A 19,036-nucleotide genomic window follows, 5' to 3' on the forward strand; every position below is an offset into this window, starting at 1 on the left:
CAGCAGGAGCCCTGTGACAGTGCCCTGCCACTCGTGTGCCCCTGCCAGAGCCCTGTGACAGTGCCCAGCCACTCGTGTGCCCCTGCCAGAGCCCTGTGACAGTGCCCTGCCACTCGTGTGCCCCTGCCAGAGCCCTGTGACAGTGCCCAGCCACTTGTGTGCCTCTGCCAGAGCCCTGTGACAGTGCCCTGTGACAGTGCCCTGCCACTCGTGTGTCACTGCCAGAGCCCTGTGACAGTGCCCTGCCACTTGTGTGCCTCTGCCAGAGCCCTGTGACAGTGCCCTGTGACAGTGCCCAGCCACTTGTGTGCCTCTGCCAGAGCCCTGTGACAGTGCCCTGCCACTCGTGTGTCCCTGGCAAAGCACAGGGGAGAGCTCTGCCTGGCCAGGGCAGCAGCAGGAGCCCTGTGACAGTGCCCTGCGACTCGTGTGTCCCTGTCAGAGCCCTGTGACAGTGCCCTGCCACTCGTGTGCCCTGAGCACACAGGGAAATGCTCCTCACACAGCCCCACACGCCGCGTGCCAGGGCCACCCCCAGTGGGATCAGGTCCCTCTGGGCCCTGATTGTCCCCAGTGCCAAGGGCTCCTCTCACCTCCAACCGGGTCCTGTCCACGTCTTTGGGCAGCTGGTTCCTCCCCCTCGTCTTCACCAGGAGCAGCTCGTAGGGGTAAATCTGCACAGGGACAGGGACACTGTGGGGCAGCCACCAGACTGGGGCACCCTTGGGAACGAGGGCAAGGCCTCCTGCTGTATTTAACAGGGTTTGGGTGCCACAGCTGCCTCCAGGGCTTGGGTGGGACAAGGAGAGGTGGGAGCTGCTCTCAGGGTGACTCTGATCCACCCTGAAGCTCCATGGCGGCTCTGGAACAACCTGCTCACTCTGCAAAAGCAGGAATGACCCAGGAAACCACCAGCACAACCCCCCTGCTCTGCTCCTCACCCAGGGGACAATTGTGCTCAGCAGCACCTGGGGAGGGGCTCTAGTGTGAGCCCCACGGGCCTGGGATGGGGCTGCCAGGTCCAGGATGGAGCAGAGCAAAGGCAGAGGGCTGAGCTCCCCTCTGAAGAGCCTGGGGACACACACGGACCCGTGCCTGGGGCTCTGGCCGGTGGCCTCTCCTGGCAGCAGAAGGCTCTTACCTTGTACTCTGTGGGGAGAGCAGAAAGAGAGACGTGAGCCACAGCTCTGCTGCCACCACCCTGCCCCTGCAGGGCTGCCTGGGGGGGCTGGCAGCCCCTCAGCATGGGCAGCCCCTCAGCACGTCCCGGGGATGCCCCAGTGTCCCCCTCACCTCGCATGCCCCAGTTGACGGCGTTGGTGCTGTCGTAGTGGAACAGCTCCGCGCTGGGAGGCTGCGGGGGGATGGACACAGAGAGAGGGGCTGAGAGAGGGAGGGAGGCTCCTCCAGACGCTCCAGGGGCACCTGCCACGTCCCCAGGGAGGGACACCGAGGTCCCCACCCAGCAGCAGGGAAAGGGAGGCACCGGGAGGTGAAGTGACAGCCCGGAGGCAGCAGCAGAGCTGTGGATCCCAAACTACCCCCAGGATATAAAGCAAAGCTCTCCTGCTGGAAAGCAACACCAGCATCCCTCTGGATTTGCCCTGCGGGAGTTTCGGGGCAGGCACTGACTGGACAGGGCACTTTGGACCCTAATCAATAACGATTATTAATGATAATAATCATTTTGGATTGGCACAGGGCAGCAGTGACAGCGGGGATGCACAGGAGGGGGAAAACAGGACATGCCAGTGATGGAAAGGGAGCACTGGGGGCTTGGAGGAGCCTGGGAGAATGGGGAAAGCCTGGGAGAAGAGATTTGGGAATGTCTGGGAGATTGGGGAATGCCTGGGAGAATGGAGAGGGCCTGGGACAAGAGGGAAAGCCTGGGAAATTGAGGAATGCCTGGGACAAGGGAAAATGCCTGGGAGAAGAGATTGGGAATGTCTGGGAGATTGGGGAATGCCTGGGAGATTGGGGAAGGCCTGGCACAAGGGGGAAGGCCTGGCACAAGGGGGATTGCCTGGCACAAGGGGGATTGCCTGGCACAAGGGGGAAGGCCTGGCACAAGGGGGAAGGCCTGGCACAAGGGGGATTTCCTGGCACAAGGGGGATTGCCTGGCACAAGGGGGATTGCCTGGCACAAGGGGGAAGGCCTGGCACAAGGGGGATTGCCTGGCACAAGGGGGATTGCCTGGCACAAGGGGGAAGGCCTGGCACAAGGGGGATTGCCTGGCACAAGGGGGAAGGCCTGGCACAAGGGGGAAGGCCTGGCACAAGGGGGATTGCCTGGCACAAGGGGGAAGGCCTGGCACAAGGGGGATTGCCTGGCACAAGGGGGAAGGCCTGGCACAAGGAGGAAGGCCTGGCAGCAGCAGGAGGCACTCACCCTGTGCAGCCCATTCCTCCTGTAGGCAGGAAGGGAGGCTGACTTTGAAATGAGGGGATCTGCAAAGAAGGCACCAATTCCATCAGGGGAAAAGCAGCAATGAGCCTCAGAGGCCAGGACAGCCCCCACCCTCTGCCCCTGTGCTCCCAGCTCTGTCTCCTTCCAGCTCCAGCTCATTTCCAGCCTGTGCTGATATTCCTCTCCCCAAAATCCCCTTCCTGGGGCACCCTCCCACCTCACCCTACAGAGCAGCCCATTCTGCTCTCCCAGCTCCCCCACTCATCCTCTCTGCCCTGCTCCAGCTCTGTCCTAACCCAGCCTTTCAAGGGCTCCTTTTGGCTTCCCTTCTCCCCTCCCAGGTCCCAGCAGCTCCTCCAGCTCAGCTCTGGATCCCCAGGAGAGGCTGGGGAGGGCTTGGGTCAGGCACTCACCGCTGTCAGCCAGGTAATGGGTGCGGGGAGCTGCAAGGAGAGCAGAGCTGCTGTCAGGGAGAGCCAAGCACCCCATCCATGCACAGCTGCCCATCCCCAGCCCCACAGACCCTCCCTGGGGCTCCCAGGAGCATCCCCAGCCAGCTCCACCAGGGCAGATGTGCCACGAGAAGGAGAGCATGGAATGGACACAGGGCCATCTGTGCTGCCAGGCTCTCAAGTGGCCCCAAGGGCAGGGCTGGGGGCACTGGGGGCTCTGTCAGAAGAGCAGGGCAAGCAAGGCAGCCCTGGGGTGCCAGGAGGTCCCTGGGGTGCCAGCCCAGAGCAGGTGACAGCACCTGGGCATGGCTGTGCTGCCAGACCCCCAAGGGACCCCTCAGCCATTCCAGGCTGCCCACTGGGCAATGCCCCATCCCAGCTGGGGCACAGGGGATGGATGGAACCCTCCAGAGAGCAAAAGAGCCCAGCTCCCTGCACAGCACCTCTCATCAGCCCTTTCCTCATCCCATTCCTCCCTGTCCACCCCCCCTGAGGGGCTGGGGCTGTGCTGGCTGGGACAGAAGGACAGAGGGACAGCCTTACAGCCATTGAGGGAGCCCTCATAGCCCACTGTGTGCAGGGCCTCCCTGCTGCTGGCCGAGCTGCGAGGGGGGGTCCAGGGGTCTGCGTAGGAGTTGGAGCGAGCCTTCATCTCCTCCCTCAGGATCAGCCTCCCGATGCCACTCTGGATCTGCCAGGGGGGAAAAGCCACCTGCCACCCTTCCTGTGCCTGCCCAGCCCTCTCTGGCACCCCACAGCATCCCCTGGCATGAGGCTGAGCTGCTGGGGGATGCTGTCCCCTCCTTCAGAGCCCCTGCTGGGGGTGGCCAGGAGGGGACAGATGGCCCAGGGCCATGGGGATGGTGGTGGCACCCTCTTGGGTGGCAGAGCTGGGCTGAGCCTTCTCCCCACAGCCAGTTTGGTGCTGGCTGTGCCCAGCAGGGCTGGCACTCACCTTGTGCATGCCCCGGTCGTACCCATCCTCCTCACCCCCTGAGGAGAACCTCCGGGCCCGGGGAGCTGCAGGGAGACACATCAGGGGTCAGATGGGGACAGAAGGGGACAGGCAGGGGGGAGACAGTCCCCAACTGCATGGGGACACATCAGGGGCCAGATGGGGACAGAAGGGGGACAGGCAGGGGGGAGACAGTCCCCAGCTCCATGGGGACACATCAGGGGTCAGATGGGGACAAAAGGGGGACAGGCAGGGGGGAGACAGTCCCCAGCTCCATGGGGACACATCAGGGGTCAGATGGGGACAGAAGGGGGACAGGCACGGGGGAGACAGTCCCCAGCTCCATGGGGACAGCTGGCTCCCAGACACTCTTTGGGTTTTGGGGTCACCTTTGCAGGTATCTCAGCCCAACCCCACTTTTGTGTCCAGTCCCAACTCAAAGCAGCATTTCCTCCCAGAAAAGGTGGAGCAGGAATGGGTTTCCCTTTCTCCCAGCCCAAGGGGAATTTGTTACCTTTGGGTGAGCCCTGGAAGGACCAGTACTCAGACTCAGAGTGGTAGTAGGGGTCAGGGGAGTAGGCAGGGCTGTACTTGGATGACTGAGCAATGTCCTCGCTGGTTTTGCTCTTCGTGGCTGCAGAGGGGGTGTCTGCAGAAGGAGAGGGCAGAGCCAGGGTGAGCATCTGCAGAGATCCCTCCCAAACCAAGGCAGATCCTCTTCCCTCCCCAGGACTGCCAGGGATTTGTGTCTGGGCACGGAGCAGAGCTGGGAATAATCAGTTTTCCAACTGAGGCCGACAGTGGGGACAGTGACAAGCAGGGGATGTCACTGATGTGGCTGGGAAGGGACCCAAATGGCTGAGAGCCCACAAGGGCTGGCTCCTGCACCGTGCTCATCCAGTGCCAGCAGTGCCACCGAGCTGTGCTGTCCCCAGGAGGTGACAGAGGGCATGGAAGAAGGCTTGGCCCCAGCAGGGACGGGGCTCTCTGGGTTCTGCCAGGGACAGGAGGCAGCAGAGGGGCTCTGGCTCCTCATGGCAGGGACACACAGTGTGCTCAGGCTGGGGACAGAGCCTCCACAGCACACGGGGGGAGTCCTGCTGCACCAGAGGCCAGGAGGGTGACAGGGGAAGGAGCAGCAGGGCCAGGAGGTGGCAGAGCCACCGGCACAGGGGACCCAGCAGGTACTTACAGCAGCAGGAGCAGGCAGCAGCAGGCGGTGGGAGGTGGGCAGGAGGGAGGGGACAGCAGGGAGAGAGAGGAGACACAGTTACTGCCCAGGGAGAGCTGCTGTCCCTCTGTGAGCAGGAGGGGACAGAGCCAGCCCCTCTGAGAGCCACCAAACACCAAGAGCCACCAAACACTGAGGGACACCAAACACCAAGAGCCACCCAAGCACCAAGGGTCACCCAAACACCCTCTCCAACCTGCAACACCCCCAGGCCTGTCACACGCTGGAGCAGCCACCCAGGATGGGCTGCATTTTCTCCAGGGCTGCATTTTCAACTGCAAATTGCTCTTTTCATCCCGTTCCTGAGGCTGCTCTGACTCCCTCAGCCACCAAGGCCTTGCTCCCCCTCCCACAGCCGTCCCTGGTGTCACTGCCAGCCTTTGCTGCATCCCTCACCACAGGGACGTGCTCCAAAGTCACACCTGTCCCCTGCTGAACCCTCCCTGCTGCCCGGAGCAGGAGCAGGAGCATCCCGGCAGAGCCCAGCCCCACACCCCGATGCCTGCCCCATCTCCCACCCAGCCCTGAGCACAGCGGTCCCCTCCCCGGGGTGACACGGGGACAGGGACAGACACACAGACCGTACCGTGCCGCTTGTAGATGGGCGGCTTCCTGTAGATGTTGCTCTCGCCAGCAGCTGGTGGGAGAAGAGAGAGAGAGAAAGGGAAGAAAGGAAGGGAGAGGGACGTGAGTGCGGGCGTGCTGAGAGCGCACAGGACACGGCTCCTGCCGGTGCCACCACCCGCACGCCATGTCCCCATCACAGAGCCGCACCCGGGCCCTCCAGTGTACCGGGAGTGCCCCGGCAGGGACCCGGGACTGCCCTGGGAGTGCCCCTGGAGGGTCCCGGAGGGCTCCGGGGAGGCCCCAGGAAGGTCCTGGAGGGCTCCTGGAAGGCTCCGGGAAGGCTCCAGGAATGCCCCGGGAGGGCTCCGTGAAGGCCCCGGGAGGGCCCTGGGAGCGCCCCGGGAGGGTCCCGGGAAGGCTCCGGGAGGGCCCCGGGAATGCCCCGGGAGGGCTCCGGGCCGGCAGCCCGGGCAGGGAGCGGTCCCGGCTGCCCAGGAGTGCCAGGACATGCAGCGAGCACCCAGCGACAGCATGCATCGGGGGCAGGGGCACAGCCTGGCAGCCAGGCACCGTTCTGGGGGTGCCAGCGTCGGCAAGAACCGCCTGCGAGCTACCTGGGGCGAGCCAGCATCAGCCAAAGCCTCTTTCCGCAGCACAGAGAGAGAAAAGAGCGAGTCGGGAGGGAAAGCGAGCTGGAGCAGGGAGGGGGCCATCCATAAACGCCGAGCGGCAGGGCGGGGATGGGCAGGGCAGGGATTGGCAGGGCAGGGATGGGGAGGGAGCGGAGCTGGGGGAGCCTCCGGGTGTCCTCAGGGCATCGGCGATGCCTTGGGGAGGGTGCCAGGCAGTCGGGACACGGGGAGATGCCCCGGCTGGGTGGCCGGTGCGGGGTTCTGACCCCGGCGAGAGGTGACGATGGGCAGCTCTGCCTGCTTCCCAACCCCCTGTCCCTTCCTGCCCGCTCCGGCCCCGTCCCCGTGGGCTCGGCGGGGCCGGGGGCGGGGGTGGCCCTTACCTGGTGGCCCCCTGCAATCCCTGCAGAAGGGCAGCAGGCATCTGGCAAGCCCAGCGGACACTGGGGGGAGGGAGCGGCGGGCCCTAGGGGGAGTATAAAATAGTCATCTGTAGCGGAGGGGTGTGCAAACGCCTCTGGCAGACACGCTCCGGCTGTGACCCTGGGGGAAGGCAGGGATGGGGACAGGCTCTCACCAGGACACTCATCTCGGTGTGGGGGACAGTGGAGGAAGGGCAGGGAGGAGGAAGAAGAGGGATGCTGCAAGGGTGGAGCAGACTCCGGGCGGCTCTGGGACCTCCGGGTGGCGATGGGGAGGAGAAGGAGGAGGGGTCCTGTTTATGGATGGCCTCTCCCAGGGGTAGATCCTGGCTCTAGGCAGGCGGCGGAGCTGGGCATGCGACACAGCGGGGACGGCACATGCGGGCATGCCACGGACACGGCTCCCCGGGCAGCGGGGCGCTCCGGAGCCTACCTGGGATGTGGAAATGCTTGGGCGCTTGGTATGAGGTTGGAGTGGAGGACCTCACATCTAACTGGCTATAGTAGGGGGAGCTGCGCCCGCTCTCGGTGCCTGCGCGGGGCCCAGCAGAAGCAGCCGTGAGTGACCGAGAGAGAGAACAAGAGGCAGAAGAAAATGGGTGTTAAATGCAGCGGTGTTAGAGCAGCGGCGGTGACCCGGGTGAGTCTGGGGTGACGGGGATCTGCGGCCCGGGAGCGGCGCTGATGGAGCGGGGCAGTTCCCGCATCCCCGGTGCGGGGCTGGCAGGAAAGCCGAGCGTGCTGCAGAGGCAGTGAGGAGCCCCTGGCCGTGCGGGGGGCTCTCGGTGAGCTCAGAGTGTTCCGGTCCTTCCTCCACAGCTCCAGAGGACGGGAGACACGGCCCAGGCACGCTCTGCTCCCCGCCGTGCTCCGGGCTGTGCGCGTGTGCATGGGCACAAGCATCTCCTGCACGCCCCTCCCAGAGCCGCCGGGGCAGCTGAGGGCTCTTCACCAGAGCTGCATTCCCTGCCTCCCACCCCGTCCTGCCCGAGCCCCAAATTCCCCTTGGCATCTCCTTGCTGCTCACGGGGGCACAAACACCTCCTGCACATCCCTTCCAGGGCCACCAGGGCAGCTGAGGGGTCTTCACCAGAGCTGGAGGCCACCTGCCTCTCACCCCAAATTCCCCTTGGCATCTCCTTGCTGCTCACAGGAGTTTGGAGAACAGAGGATGGGCAGAGCTGGGCACTGCTCCCACCATGGGCCACCCCGGGCCCCCTGCTGCCGGCCAGATGAGGAAGCACAGAAATCCCAGAGATGTTTTTGCGATCCTCTCTCCCCCTGGCGGTGGGGCTGCAGCCCAAATCCTCACCTGAGCGGTAGAAGTGGTGGGGGGACCTGGGCATGGTGGGGGACATGCCCTGGCGGCTGTAGGTGGGGGAGTCGATGTAGCCGGGGCTGGAGGCTCGCCTCTGCCGCGGGTCAAAGCTCTCGTAGATGTCCTGGCGTGGGGAAGGCGTGGAGAGCGGGGTTAGACTGGCAGGGGTGTCCCACAATGGGGTCCCTGCCTGGGGGTGCCCTGTGTGTGACATTGGCAGTGGCTCTGAGTGTCCCCTGAGGCTGGAGGGGTCCCCAGCCTGCCCTGCCAAGGCACAGGCAGCACAGACCAGGGTTTGGGAGCAGGTGACAGAGCTTTGGTGTCTGGAGATTGTCCCCTTCCCTTGAACTTGTTCCCAGTTACTGGGGCTGCCTCCACAGGGCAGAAGCTGCACCCTGGGGCCATTCTGCTGTGAAGGGCTTTCACCCTGCTCTCTTTGGGGCCTGAAGGACACAACAGCCCCCCTCCCCTGTCACCCCCCACCCTGGGACAGCCACCAGCCCAGGGGGACGAGCAGCAGAGGCTCTGGGCAGGGGGACATCCTGGGGCAGCAGCGGGTGACAGACCCAGTGCCCACAGGAACATTACCTGTGAGTATGGGGAGAGGGTCCCCAGGGACTGCAGGCAGCAGGAGGCAAAGTGAGGAGGAGAACAGAGAGAGAAAGAGAGACAGACATGGTTAGGAGGAGCAGGGACAGACTGGGGTCCCACAGCAGCTGGATTAGTCCCTGGGTTACACTGGGGGTGCAGGCAGAGCTGAACTGGGCAGGGAGCCCTGGCCAGGAGGGGAACTGGCAGGAGCAATCAGCAGCTGCCACCTCTCAGACACCTCTGTGGAGAGGGGGAGGCACACAGGGCCATGGCCACGCTGCCTGCACCATCCTGGTGGGCTGCAGGACACCAGGCTCGTGGCAGAACCTTGGGCTGGGGATGGGAGAGGTTCTGCTGCCAAATCCTCTTCAGGAGCTGCTGCTCCTCTTGCAGCACCCTTCAGGTGCCTCCCTGTGTGAGCTCCTCTCCTTCCCTGGGCTCCCCCAGCAGGGCAGGCAGCACAGCCCCGTGCCTGAGCCTCCCCTGCTCCCAGCCCTGCAGGAATGCACTGCCCAGCCCTTCCCTGGCTGCAGCACCCACAGGGCAGCCCTGCTCCAGAGGTGCCCCAGAGGTGCTCCAGAGGTGCTGTGCTGGCTGCCTGCAGGATTGCCTGCCAGGGGCCATGCTCAGGGCTGTGAGGGTGCATTCCCTGCCCATCACTCCTCTCACACAGCCCTGAGCTCACTGGGATCTCTCTGACTCTACAGCAGCACTACTTCTCCTCCATCACTGACCCTCCCCATGCCCCTGGGCCTGCCTCCCTGCACGGCTCCCCCTGGCACGGACAAGCCCCCCAGAGCTCCGGCCAGCCTGGGGCCCATTCCTGCCCCCCAGCAGGGCTCCTGCAGCCTCAGTACCTCCCCACAGCTACATCAGTACCTCCCCACAGCTACATCAGTACCTCCCCATAGCTACATCAGTACCTCCCCATAGCTATATCTCTCCAGCGTCTCGTCCGACGTGTATCTGTGATAGGGCTCGTAGGAAATGAGGTCAGGACGCTGCACCTCATAGATGGCTTTAATCTTGGGAAGAGCTGCCAGGTCTTTGTAATTAAGGATCTCATTATCCACTTTAGCCTGGGGAGAGGGAGAGACAGACACAGGGATGGAAAGGAAGAGGAGGAGAGAAGGGAGGGGAGGCTGGAGCACAGTGTGGAGCTAGCACAGGGCAGACAGAGCTCAGTGGCACCCCAGCAGCGGGACAGGTGAGAGGAGAGGCCTGAAAGGCAGCAGGGGAGAGCAGAGGAGCTGGGAGGGCAGGACTGTGCTCCTCCTGTGCCCCTGAGCTGGGCCATGGCACTGGTGGCACAGCGTGCTGCAGGGACAGGGGGATTTGTCTGTGCTGTCCCCAAATTCTGGGCTTGTCCCACTGAAGAGCAGCTCTGGCAGCTGCTGCTGGCACCCCTGGGGAGGGGCAGGCTGGACTTACACAGATGACACGGTTTGGGGAGCCAATGCTGGAGCCAGGGGGCGAGATGGAGGTTTCTGACGTCCTTCTGTGCTGTGGAGGCACAAACGGGGAGGGCAGGTGAGGGCAGGGCAAGGAGAGATTGTTGGTTTGGGGCTGAATTTCACTGTCACAGCCCCAGCCACGGCCACCCACCATCCTCTGGGCAACCTCAGGAAGCCACTCCAGGTGTGGGCACTGCCAGAACAGTCCAGCTCCAGCAGGGACTCGGGACAATGGCACCTGGGACGTGCCACCCTCACCCTGGTGCCTACCTTCAGCTTCTTCTCTGCTCTGGCTGCCTGCTTGCAGATGGGGTGCCACACCTCAGAGCCTGCAGGGCAGCAAAGGGACAGTGCTCACACACTGTCACCCCCTGCCAGGTCCCCCTGCCACGTCCCTGCCACCTCCAGCAGTGCCACAGGAACGTGCAGGGCAGCGGGGACTGAGTGTCTGTGATCAGGAATGGAGCAAGGCAGGGCCAGACCTCAGCTGGGACATTTGGGGTGGCCCAACCAGTTGCTGCTGGTTAAACCAGGTGACACCGAGCTGGGGACACCACAACACCCCCATCCTTTGGGCTCAGTGAGCAGAGATTGGGCTGTGCCCAGGTGTGCAGGGAGAGGAGGAGTTCCCAGCTCAGGGGCAGGGCTCATGGAGAGCAGGGGTTTCTGACACAGCAGCTGGAGAGCAGTGGGAGGGGGATCCCTGGCACTGCACACACACAGACAGACCCTTGTCAGGAGGCCAGGGCCTGGCCAGGAGGTGCCAGGAGGACCCAAACCCCACAGCCCCCCAGCCCCGCTGTCACACTTTACCTGTCAGGTACATCTCCTCTCCCTCTGTGAACATCTGGTGGCAGCGCACACATCTGGCACAGGTGGGGTGGTAGTGCTTCCCTCCTGCCTGCGAGGAGAGCAGAGAGGAGCCCTGAGCCAGGCAGGACACGCTGAGCTGGCCCTGTCCCCTGTCCCTGAGTGACCCTGCCACCCTCACTGCTGCCCACAGCGAGCAGGTGAAGCAAACTGGGGTGGCCCTGGAGGCCTCCGTGCCCCATGGAGAAACCAGAGAGGGCTTCATCCCCACTGGAAACCTGCAGGACCTTCTGCTCTCCTGGAAACCTCCCACACCAAGCCGAGCCAGGGGTCCCAGAGCAGCAGGGCACCCTCGTGCAGGACCAGGCACTCACCTCCAGCACGCGGCCGCTGATGTAGCGGTCGCAGGTCTCGCACTTGATGCCGAACTGCGCGTGGTAGTCGGACTCGCAGTAGGGGATGCCATCCCTGGGGAGAGGCACAGAGGGGTGGGTGCCAGTGAGTGCCAGGTGAGTGCCAGGCCAGCCCCTGCCTGCCCCAGCCCCGAGGTGGCACTCACTTGCTGATGTACTCGCCCGTGAGGATGACCCCGCACGTTTGGCACTTGAAGCAGCTGACGTGCCACTGCTTCTCCAGGGCCAGCAGGGACTGGCCCTGCTTGATCTCCTCCTTGCAGCCAGCGCAGTCTGGGGGGACAGGAGGGGACGTGGGCACAGCAGGGACATCCCCAGCTGCTGTGGGACAGCCCTGGCAGTGCCCTCACCCCCAGAGGAAAGCCCTGCCCCGGAGGATGAGCCAGGGATGATGCTGTGTCACTGTCACATTTTCTGAAAAATCTCTTTGCCCAGGATTTTCTCCTGGGAAGCTGAGAAGCCTCAGAGAAAAATGAAAACAAGAATTATCTGATTAGCTTCTCCTGTGTTTTGCTTGTCCAGCTGTGTCAGGACTCTGGAAGGAGTCACGAGTTTTCATTAGTATCTCTAAGCCTTCTGTCTGTATCCCTTCTCTATTCTTTGGTATAGTTTATTATAGTATTCTTTTATATAATATAGATCATAAAATAATAAATTAGTCTGCTAAGAACATGGAGTCAGATTCATTCCTTCCTCCTCCGTCTGGGGAAGCCTGAAAATACCACGATGCTGTTACAAACACCCTGCTCCTGAGGCAGCCTCATGGGGATCATTTCGCCGTGGCAATCTGTCACCTCTGCTTGTCCCCAGCACAGGAAATTTGGGACCTGAGGTACCTCTGGCACCCAGCCACAGCCCTGGGCTTCCCTCGGGGTGCCCAGTCTGAGCCAGGCCAGCTGGGCCTCAGGAACAAACTCTTATCTGAAGCAGTGACTGGGCACTGGAATGGCGCAGGGAGGGGCTGGGTCACCGTCCCTGCTGGGTTTCAGAGCCTGGACCTGGCACCCAGTGCCAGCGTTGAGCTGAGGAGTAGCTGCTGGGTCACAGCTTGCACTCGATGACCTCAAGGGTTTTTTCCAGCCAGTTTCATTCTGTGCTGGGCTGTGGGAGGGCCCTGCTGGGCTGGCAGGTGCCCAAGGGTGGAAGTGTCCGGCAGAGGAAGGGCTGTGCTGTCCGGCCCTGCTCCGGCCTCCCTTCCCTTCCTCCCCTGGCTCCCAGCAGGAAGCACACGGGCCTGGAGCCCTGACCTTGATTCCTCCTTGTCCTCCCCTCCCCTGGGCTCCAGGGCTGCCTGGAGGGGGTTTTGTTTAACCCTGTCCCTGCCATGGGGGAAGCAGGAGCAGCCAGCCCAGCCCAGCCCAGCCCAGCCCAGCCCAGCCCAGCCCAGCCCAGCCCGCTCTGTCCCAAATCCCTGCCTGGAAGATTTCTGAGCCCTGCACAAAAGCAGGATCTGCTCCCTCCTTCGGGTCCTGCAGGGCTGGGGCTGCAGGGAGAGGCTTCTCATGCTGCTCCTGGGGATGCCTTCCCTATGGAATGCAGCACAGCTCCTTGCCACTCTGCTGGTGGCACTGCCAGGGCCACTGGGGCCACCAGGGAGGGACAGGCTCCGTGTGCCTGCAGCTGCTGTGAGTAGGGCAGGGTGTCCCCAGGTAACCCCAAGGCGTGGTGTCCTCAGGTAACCCCACTGCAGCACCGGGAAGGGGATGGGGAGGGAGAGGAAGGAGGGAGGGAGGCAGGGCCTGGCCTGAAGATGAGGGAATTCCTGTCCTTTGGCTCAGTCCAACCCTGCCACGTCCCCTCCATTGAGGGCTGGGGAAGGGAGGCAGCTTAGGGGGCTCACAGGGCATCCATCAGCACCAACCCTGCCACCACCGTGGTGACTGGGTGACAAGGAGCACGGTGACACCCAGTCCTGGCTGCAGGACTGTGTCAGGCACTGAGCTCCAGGGCAGGAGGGGAAGGTCCTCCCAACCTGGGGTCAAAAGCAAGGCCAAACCCACCCTAAGGAGCTTGTCCATCACTCCAGCTGACTTTTAGGGGATCTCTGGGGTTCACCAGGGCAAGGGGATGAGCAGAAAAACCCTTTCAGGGCTTGCAGAGCCAGCAAGGAACACCAGTGCTGTGACAGCCCCAGGGGCATTCCCGGGGCAGCCACTTGGACACAAGGCAACTGACTTGGAGCAAACCCAGCTCCAGAACCCCCCATGAGCTCTGCCAGGGTGGTGGCACCTGCCCAGGTCACCAACAGGCCAGGGCAGTTCCCAAAACCAGCTGCAATCCTGGGTGGAGCTGCAGGACTGCCCTGTCCCTCCTCCCAACCCTCAGTGACACCCTGGCTCTGCAGGGCTGCAGGGGGACCCCAAACCTGTCCTGTCACCCCAAACCTGTCCTGTCACCCCTGCAGGGACACGTGGCCCCTCTCTGTGCACCCAGCACAGCACAACTTACGGCTGGGCCCGTGGATCTTGATGGGCTTGGTGCTGAGCAGGGCCTGGGAGCAGTTCTGGCACACGCAGTCCTTCCCGCTGAACGTCACCTTGTCCCCGATGGGGAACGGCTTCCTGCGGCCAGGGACACGTGGGGAGGGGTCAGCAGGAGCCCCGGGGCCAGCAGGGAGCTCAGCAAGGGCCTCTCAGAGGGGCCAGCAGCTGGCACTGACCTGCAGGTGCTGCAGACAAAGCACTTGGGGTGGTAGGTCCTGCCCAGGGCAGAGATGACCTCGCCGGTGATGAAGTCCCCACAGCTGTCACAGCGGGTCCCATAGAGCTGCTGGTAGTCCTGGGTGCAGATGTACTCCTGGTTCTTGAAGAAGAAACCTGACTGGGCCAGGTCACAGCCACACACTGAGGAGAGGACACGCAGCCATCAGGGCAGGTCCCTCACCAGCCTCCTGCAGGCATCTCCAAGGGTTTCCTATCTCGAAGGGCTTCCCTTCCCTCCTGCAGGCATCTCCAAGGGTTTCCCATCTCCTCCTGCAGGCATCTCCAAGGGTTTCCTATCTCCAAGGGCTTCCCTTCCCTCCTGCAGGCATCTCCCAGGGTTTCCTATCTCCAAGGGCTTCCCTTCCCTCCTGCAGGTATCTCCCAGGGTTTCCCATCTCCTCCTGCAGGTATCTCCCAGGGTTTCCCATCTCCTCCTGCAGGCATCTCCCAGGGTTTCCCATCTCCTCCTGCAGGTATCTCCCAGGGTTTCCCATCTCCTCCTGCAGGCATCTCCCAGGGTTTCCCATCTCCTCCTGCAGGTATCTCCCAGGGTTTCCCATCTCCTCCTGCAGGTATCTCCCAGGGTTTCCCTGGCCAGCCGAGCTCTGGGCTCTCCCAGCAGATGTCAGTGTCGGGCTGCGGGATGGGGCCGCTCCCGCAGGGATCCCAGAGCCGGCAGGAAGCCCCTGCACTGCAGCGCTCCTGCAGCACGCACGGACGTGGGCACAGCCTGGGCATCCCCTCCCTGGGCTGCCCTGCCCGGGGCTCAGCCCCTCCGTGGGGTGAGGAAGATGAGGACAGGGCTGGGAGCGCCCCGGGACAGCTGGGGAGGGGCGTTGTCCCTGCCACCTCCGTGCTGAGCCACCTGCAGTTCCATGGAGCCCTGCCCTGATGGGAGCAGCTCCTGGGAACACTCGGAGCTCTCCCTGCTCGTTTTTCCATGTGTCCAGCCCTGCTGGCTTCTTCCCTGCTGTGGGAAGTGTGGGTGGTGCACAGCCCATCACAGGAATCCGAGCAGACGTGGCCAGCCCTGGCCTCAGCATCATCTCCCTCCCTCCCTCCCACGGCCTCTCCAGCCAGAGGGACCTGCAGAGCAGCAGAGCCTGGCACTGGGGTGGCACAGGGTGGGCACCATGCCCAGCCCGTCCTGCAAGGTGACAGCGTGGGGAGGGCACCTCAGAGCGACTGGGCACCCGCTGGCACAGCCCACCTTGGTCTGGGCTTGTCCCTCAGCCCCCTCTGTCCTGTCCCTGGGTGGCAGGGGACAGCTGGAGCTGCTGCAGGCACAGGGAGCAGCTCCTGCCCTGTGCAGCCTCCCCTGGCCCAGCTGCTCCCTGGGGCTGGGTGTCACAGGCATTCTGTGATGAAAAATCCTTTCTTTAAGATTTTTCCTCCTGAGAAGCTGAGAGGCTCCAAGAACAAAATGTAAACATTGATTATCTGCTGCTGTGGAATGCAACAGGTGGATCTGGGATTAGCTCAGGTTAGATGTTTTTAATTAATGGCCAATCACAGCCCAGCTGGCTCGGACAGAGAGTCCCAGACAGAGCCTTTGTTATCATTCTTTGCTATTCTATTCTTAGCCAGCCTTCTGATTAAATCCTTTCTTCTATTCTTTTAGTATAGTTTTAATATAATAAACATCATAAAATAATAAATCAGCCTTCTGAAACATGGAGTCAGATCCTCATCTCTTCCCTCATGCTCAGACCCCTGTGAACACGGTCACAGCTGGGGTACCCAGCAGGGGAATTTGGGTCTCCCTAACACCCTGTCAGCAACGAGGGACAGGCCAGCAATGCAGGGACAGCATCAGGAAGCAAATGCAAGGTGAAATGAGGCTGCTGTGTGCCCTGTTTGCTGTGGAACAGCCCATCCCATGGCTCGCTCCTGTGCCAGCTCAGCGGGGCTGGAGCCAGCCGGAGGTGGCAGGAGGTGAGAGCTGTGAGGGAAGGTGAGACAGGAGGATTTCCTCTCATTATTTATTCCCTTTCACTTGGAAATCAGGCAGTGAGCTCTGCCAGGCTCTCCCTGCTGGCTCCTGCTCCCTTTGAAGCTGTCTGAGCTTTGTCTGGATGATGCTCAGCTCCTGCTGGAGCCTCCAGGCTGGGCTGGGGAAGGGCAGCGAGCTCAGCACAGGGCCCTGCAGGTGCAAGTCAGCCCTGAGGGCATCCCAGGACAGATACCCCCTCCCAAAAACCTGGGGCTGCTCCCCACCACGGGGGACAGGGCTGCAGCAGGGCGGGGACAGCCTGGGCAGTGTCACCTGCAGCCAACCCCTCTGTTCTGGCAAGGAGCAGAGGGTGGCCAGGGGGATGGGGATCATGCTTAGCACAGGCAGCTTGGAAGAGGCCTTTAAAGAGCCCTGCAATGGGGAATTTTACAGCCTGCAGGAGCTGGTTGAGAGCAGCTGCTCCCATAAAGGAGCTGAGCAGCAGCAGTAGCAGCAGCAGCTCTGCACCACGAGCTTTACAGCCCTGCAGCTCAGGAGCATCCAAAGAACCTCCCTGCTGCACTCCTGCCTGCCCTGGGGGCACCGGGGCCCAGCTGCATCCATGGGCAGGTGGCAGGAATGTCACAGGGCTGTCACAGGGCTGTCACAGGGCTGTGTCACCCAGCCCCAGCTCTGTCAGAGCTGCTCTGGGCATCTCCCCACCTCTCAGCCAGGCTGGCAGTGCCTCCTCCCCCTGCTCCTCCTCCCGCTTTGGGAGCAGCTGAAGGACACAGTGCCCCCCCCAGACACAGATGGGCACGTTTGGGACCTGCAGGCTGCTCCAGGGAGGTGACACTGGACACCCGGAGGTGTCACTGGCGCTGGCATCACTCAGGGAAGCAGATGTGCCACACCACCTCCCCCTGCAGCTGCCACCCCTGTCCCCAGGGCTGTGGGACAGCCCAGCCAGGAGCTTTTTGGGGGCCCTGGTCCTACCTTGGCAGGTGAAGCAGCGGATGTGGAAGTGGTTGCTCTGCACGCGCACGACCTCGCCCTTGCAGGTGTCCCCACAGCGGTAGCACTGGATGGCAGAGGAGCTGCTCCCAGGGCTGTAGGGGTTCTGCTGGTAGGGAACTGCTGGCAGCAACGGGGGAGAGCAGGAGGAGAGAGGGGAAGGCTCTGTTAGGATGTGGGACATGGCCGGGTGTCACTGCACTGAGCTCAGGCCTGGCTGGGACAGGGCCAGCACTGAGGGACAGCACCCCAATGGTGTCACCATCACATTTTCTGAAAAATCCCTTCACCTGGATTTTTTCCTGGGAAACTGGGAAGCCTCAGAGAAAAATGAAAACAAGAATTTTTTTCTGAAAAATCCCTTTGCGAGGATTTTTTCCTGGGAAACTGGGAAGCCTCAGAGAAAAATGAAAACAAGAATTATCTGATTTGTTCTCCTGTGTTTTGCTGCTTTGGAAGGTGTTTGGACATTGTTTACCCACAGGTGATTGTTTCATTGGTTTCATGTGAATTGTTTTAATTTAAGGACCAGTCACAGTCAGGCTGTGTCAGGACTCTGGAAGGAGTCACGAGTTTTTCATTATTATCTTTTAGCCTTCTGTCTGTACCCTTCCTGTATTCTTTAGTATAGTTTAGTATGGTATTCTTTAATATAATATAGATTATAAAATAATAAATTAGCCTCCTAAGAACACGGAGTCAGATTCATCATTTCCTTCCTTCATCTGGGAACCCCACAAACACCAGACAGTGACTCTGAGATGGGAGCCCAGCCCTCTCTGGATTTATTTGGGATTTCCCTGCCCACAAAAGAGGCTCACGGGCCTGCAGTGCCAAACTCTGTGCAGGGCACCCTGTCCCTGCATGGACAGCCAGGTGACAGCATCACCCCAGGGCTGCCCAGTGCTCTCCTGTCCCCAGAGCAGGTGCACAGGGCACTGCTGTGCCAGCCCTGCTGGTGCTGATCCTGAGCAAGCTCTGAGCTGGCAGCAGCTCAGGAAGGAACTGTCGGGGTTTTGGAGCTTCTTGTTTGCTGAGGATCTGGAGGAAGGAGGGATTGGCCAAGGAGCTTTCAAACACCACAGCAATGGAGTGCCTGGCCCTGGTGGGGCTGTGACCTCCTCAGCAAGGAGAGCAGCCCAGCCCCACTCAAGGAGAAAAGGAGACTCAGAGGTGACCTTATCACTCTCTTCAGCGTCCTGAAGGGTGCCTGTGGTCAGTCTCTTTCTCCAGGAAACAACAGACAGAACAAGAGGACACAGTCTCAAGCTGTGCCAAGGGAGGTACAGGCTAGAATTAAGGAGGAAGTTTTTCACAGAAAGAGTGGTCAAATACTGGAATCATCTACCCAGGGAGGTGGTGGAGTCACCATCCCTCAATGTGTTTAACAAAAGCCTGGATGTGGCACTTGGTGCCATGATCTGGTTGAGGTGTTAGAACATGGGTCGGACTCGATGATCTTAAAGGTCTCTTCCAACCTAGAAATTCTGTGATTCTGTGAATCCCTTCAGAGCAGGGAGGTTCTGGGGGCTGCAGGGAGGGCAGGGCAGGAGCTGAATTCCTCCTGCTGCAGGCAGTGCTGGGCTTCACCTCCACTCCTCACCCCTCTGGGACACGCACAGGGGATGCCCAGCAGCCTCACCCCACGCTCCAGATGAAACCCTCCTGCTGTCTGAAGGCAATTCCCAAACACATGGAGCAAACAGAGCAATTCCTGCTCTCCCTGCCCCTCCCAGGAGTGCCTGGGCTGGGCAGGAGCTCCAGCCAGGCTGACACCACGCCAAGCACCACAGGATTTATTTGCTGTAAGATTTCCGACAGGGAGTCGCAATCTGGGCAGGTCAAGCAGCAAAAAGGAGGATTTCAATGGGCCAGAGCTTCTCTGACCCAGGGCTGAACTGCATTCCCAGGAACAGGAGAAGCAGCTGATTGAAAGGCAGCCTGTGAAGTCCCTCCAGAGCAGGGAGAAAGGGCACAGGACAGAGGAGATCACTCATCAGAGGCTCCTCGCTCACCCAGGGGCAGATCAAGTGACAGGGAACAGAAACAGCCCATTATCAGCTTCAAAGGCCGAGCAAGAGAAGTCAAAATGACATTGAGACTGTGGCACAGTAAAATCCCATTCCCTGTGCCAA

General features: G+C 61.8%; 1 protein-coding gene across 6 annotated transcripts in view; it reads right to left on the minus strand.

Moving 5' to 3' along the window:
• The window catches only part of ABLIM3 (actin binding LIM protein family member 3), a 47,873-nt gene that overhangs the window by 418 nt on the left and 28,419 nt on the right, over nucleotides 1-19,036 (minus strand). The window contains exons 2-22 of one of the 6 annotated variants that reach the window (XM_066559942.1): nucleotides 16,884-17,024; nucleotides 13,912-14,095; nucleotides 13,701-13,813; nucleotides 11,399-11,525; nucleotides 11,214-11,307; nucleotides 10,843-10,930; nucleotides 10,300-10,358; nucleotides 10,007-10,078; nucleotides 9,499-9,654; nucleotides 8,573-8,602; nucleotides 7,979-8,108; nucleotides 7,100-7,198; nucleotides 5,623-5,682; nucleotides 4,329-4,463; nucleotides 3,815-3,879; nucleotides 3,403-3,550; nucleotides 2,821-2,850; nucleotides 2,390-2,448; nucleotides 1,294-1,354; nucleotides 1,142-1,149; nucleotides 594-674 (exon numbers count right to left, since the gene is read on the minus strand). In XM_066559942.1, coding sequence (XP_066416039.1) covers nucleotides 594-674; nucleotides 1,142-1,149; nucleotides 1,294-1,354; nucleotides 2,390-2,448; nucleotides 2,821-2,850; nucleotides 3,403-3,550; nucleotides 3,815-3,879; nucleotides 4,329-4,463; nucleotides 5,623-5,682; nucleotides 7,100-7,198; nucleotides 7,979-8,108; nucleotides 8,573-8,602; nucleotides 9,499-9,654; nucleotides 10,007-10,078; nucleotides 10,300-10,358; nucleotides 10,843-10,930; nucleotides 11,214-11,307; nucleotides 11,399-11,525; nucleotides 13,701-13,813; nucleotides 13,912-14,095; nucleotides 16,884-17,024 — 1,940 coding nt within the window. Of the gene's footprint in view, nucleotides 1-593; nucleotides 675-843; nucleotides 1,355-2,389; nucleotides 2,449-2,820; nucleotides 2,851-3,402; nucleotides 3,551-3,814; nucleotides 3,880-4,328; nucleotides 4,464-5,622; nucleotides 5,683-7,099; nucleotides 7,199-7,978; nucleotides 8,109-8,572; nucleotides 8,603-9,498; nucleotides 9,655-10,006; nucleotides 10,079-10,299; nucleotides 10,359-10,842; nucleotides 10,931-11,213; nucleotides 11,308-11,398; nucleotides 11,526-13,700; nucleotides 13,814-13,911; nucleotides 14,096-16,883; nucleotides 17,025-19,036 lie in introns of those variants that run through there. The other 5 variants (XM_066559937.1, XM_066559938.1, XM_066559939.1 and 2 more) reach the window with 5 other exon arrangements.

The sequence above is a fragment of the Molothrus aeneus genome, chromosome 15, assembly GCF_037042795.1.
Source record: "Molothrus aeneus isolate 106 chromosome 15, BPBGC_Maene_1.0, whole genome shotgun sequence".
NCBI classification, from domain to species: domain Eukaryota; kingdom Metazoa; phylum Chordata; class Aves; order Passeriformes; family Icteridae; genus Molothrus; species Molothrus aeneus.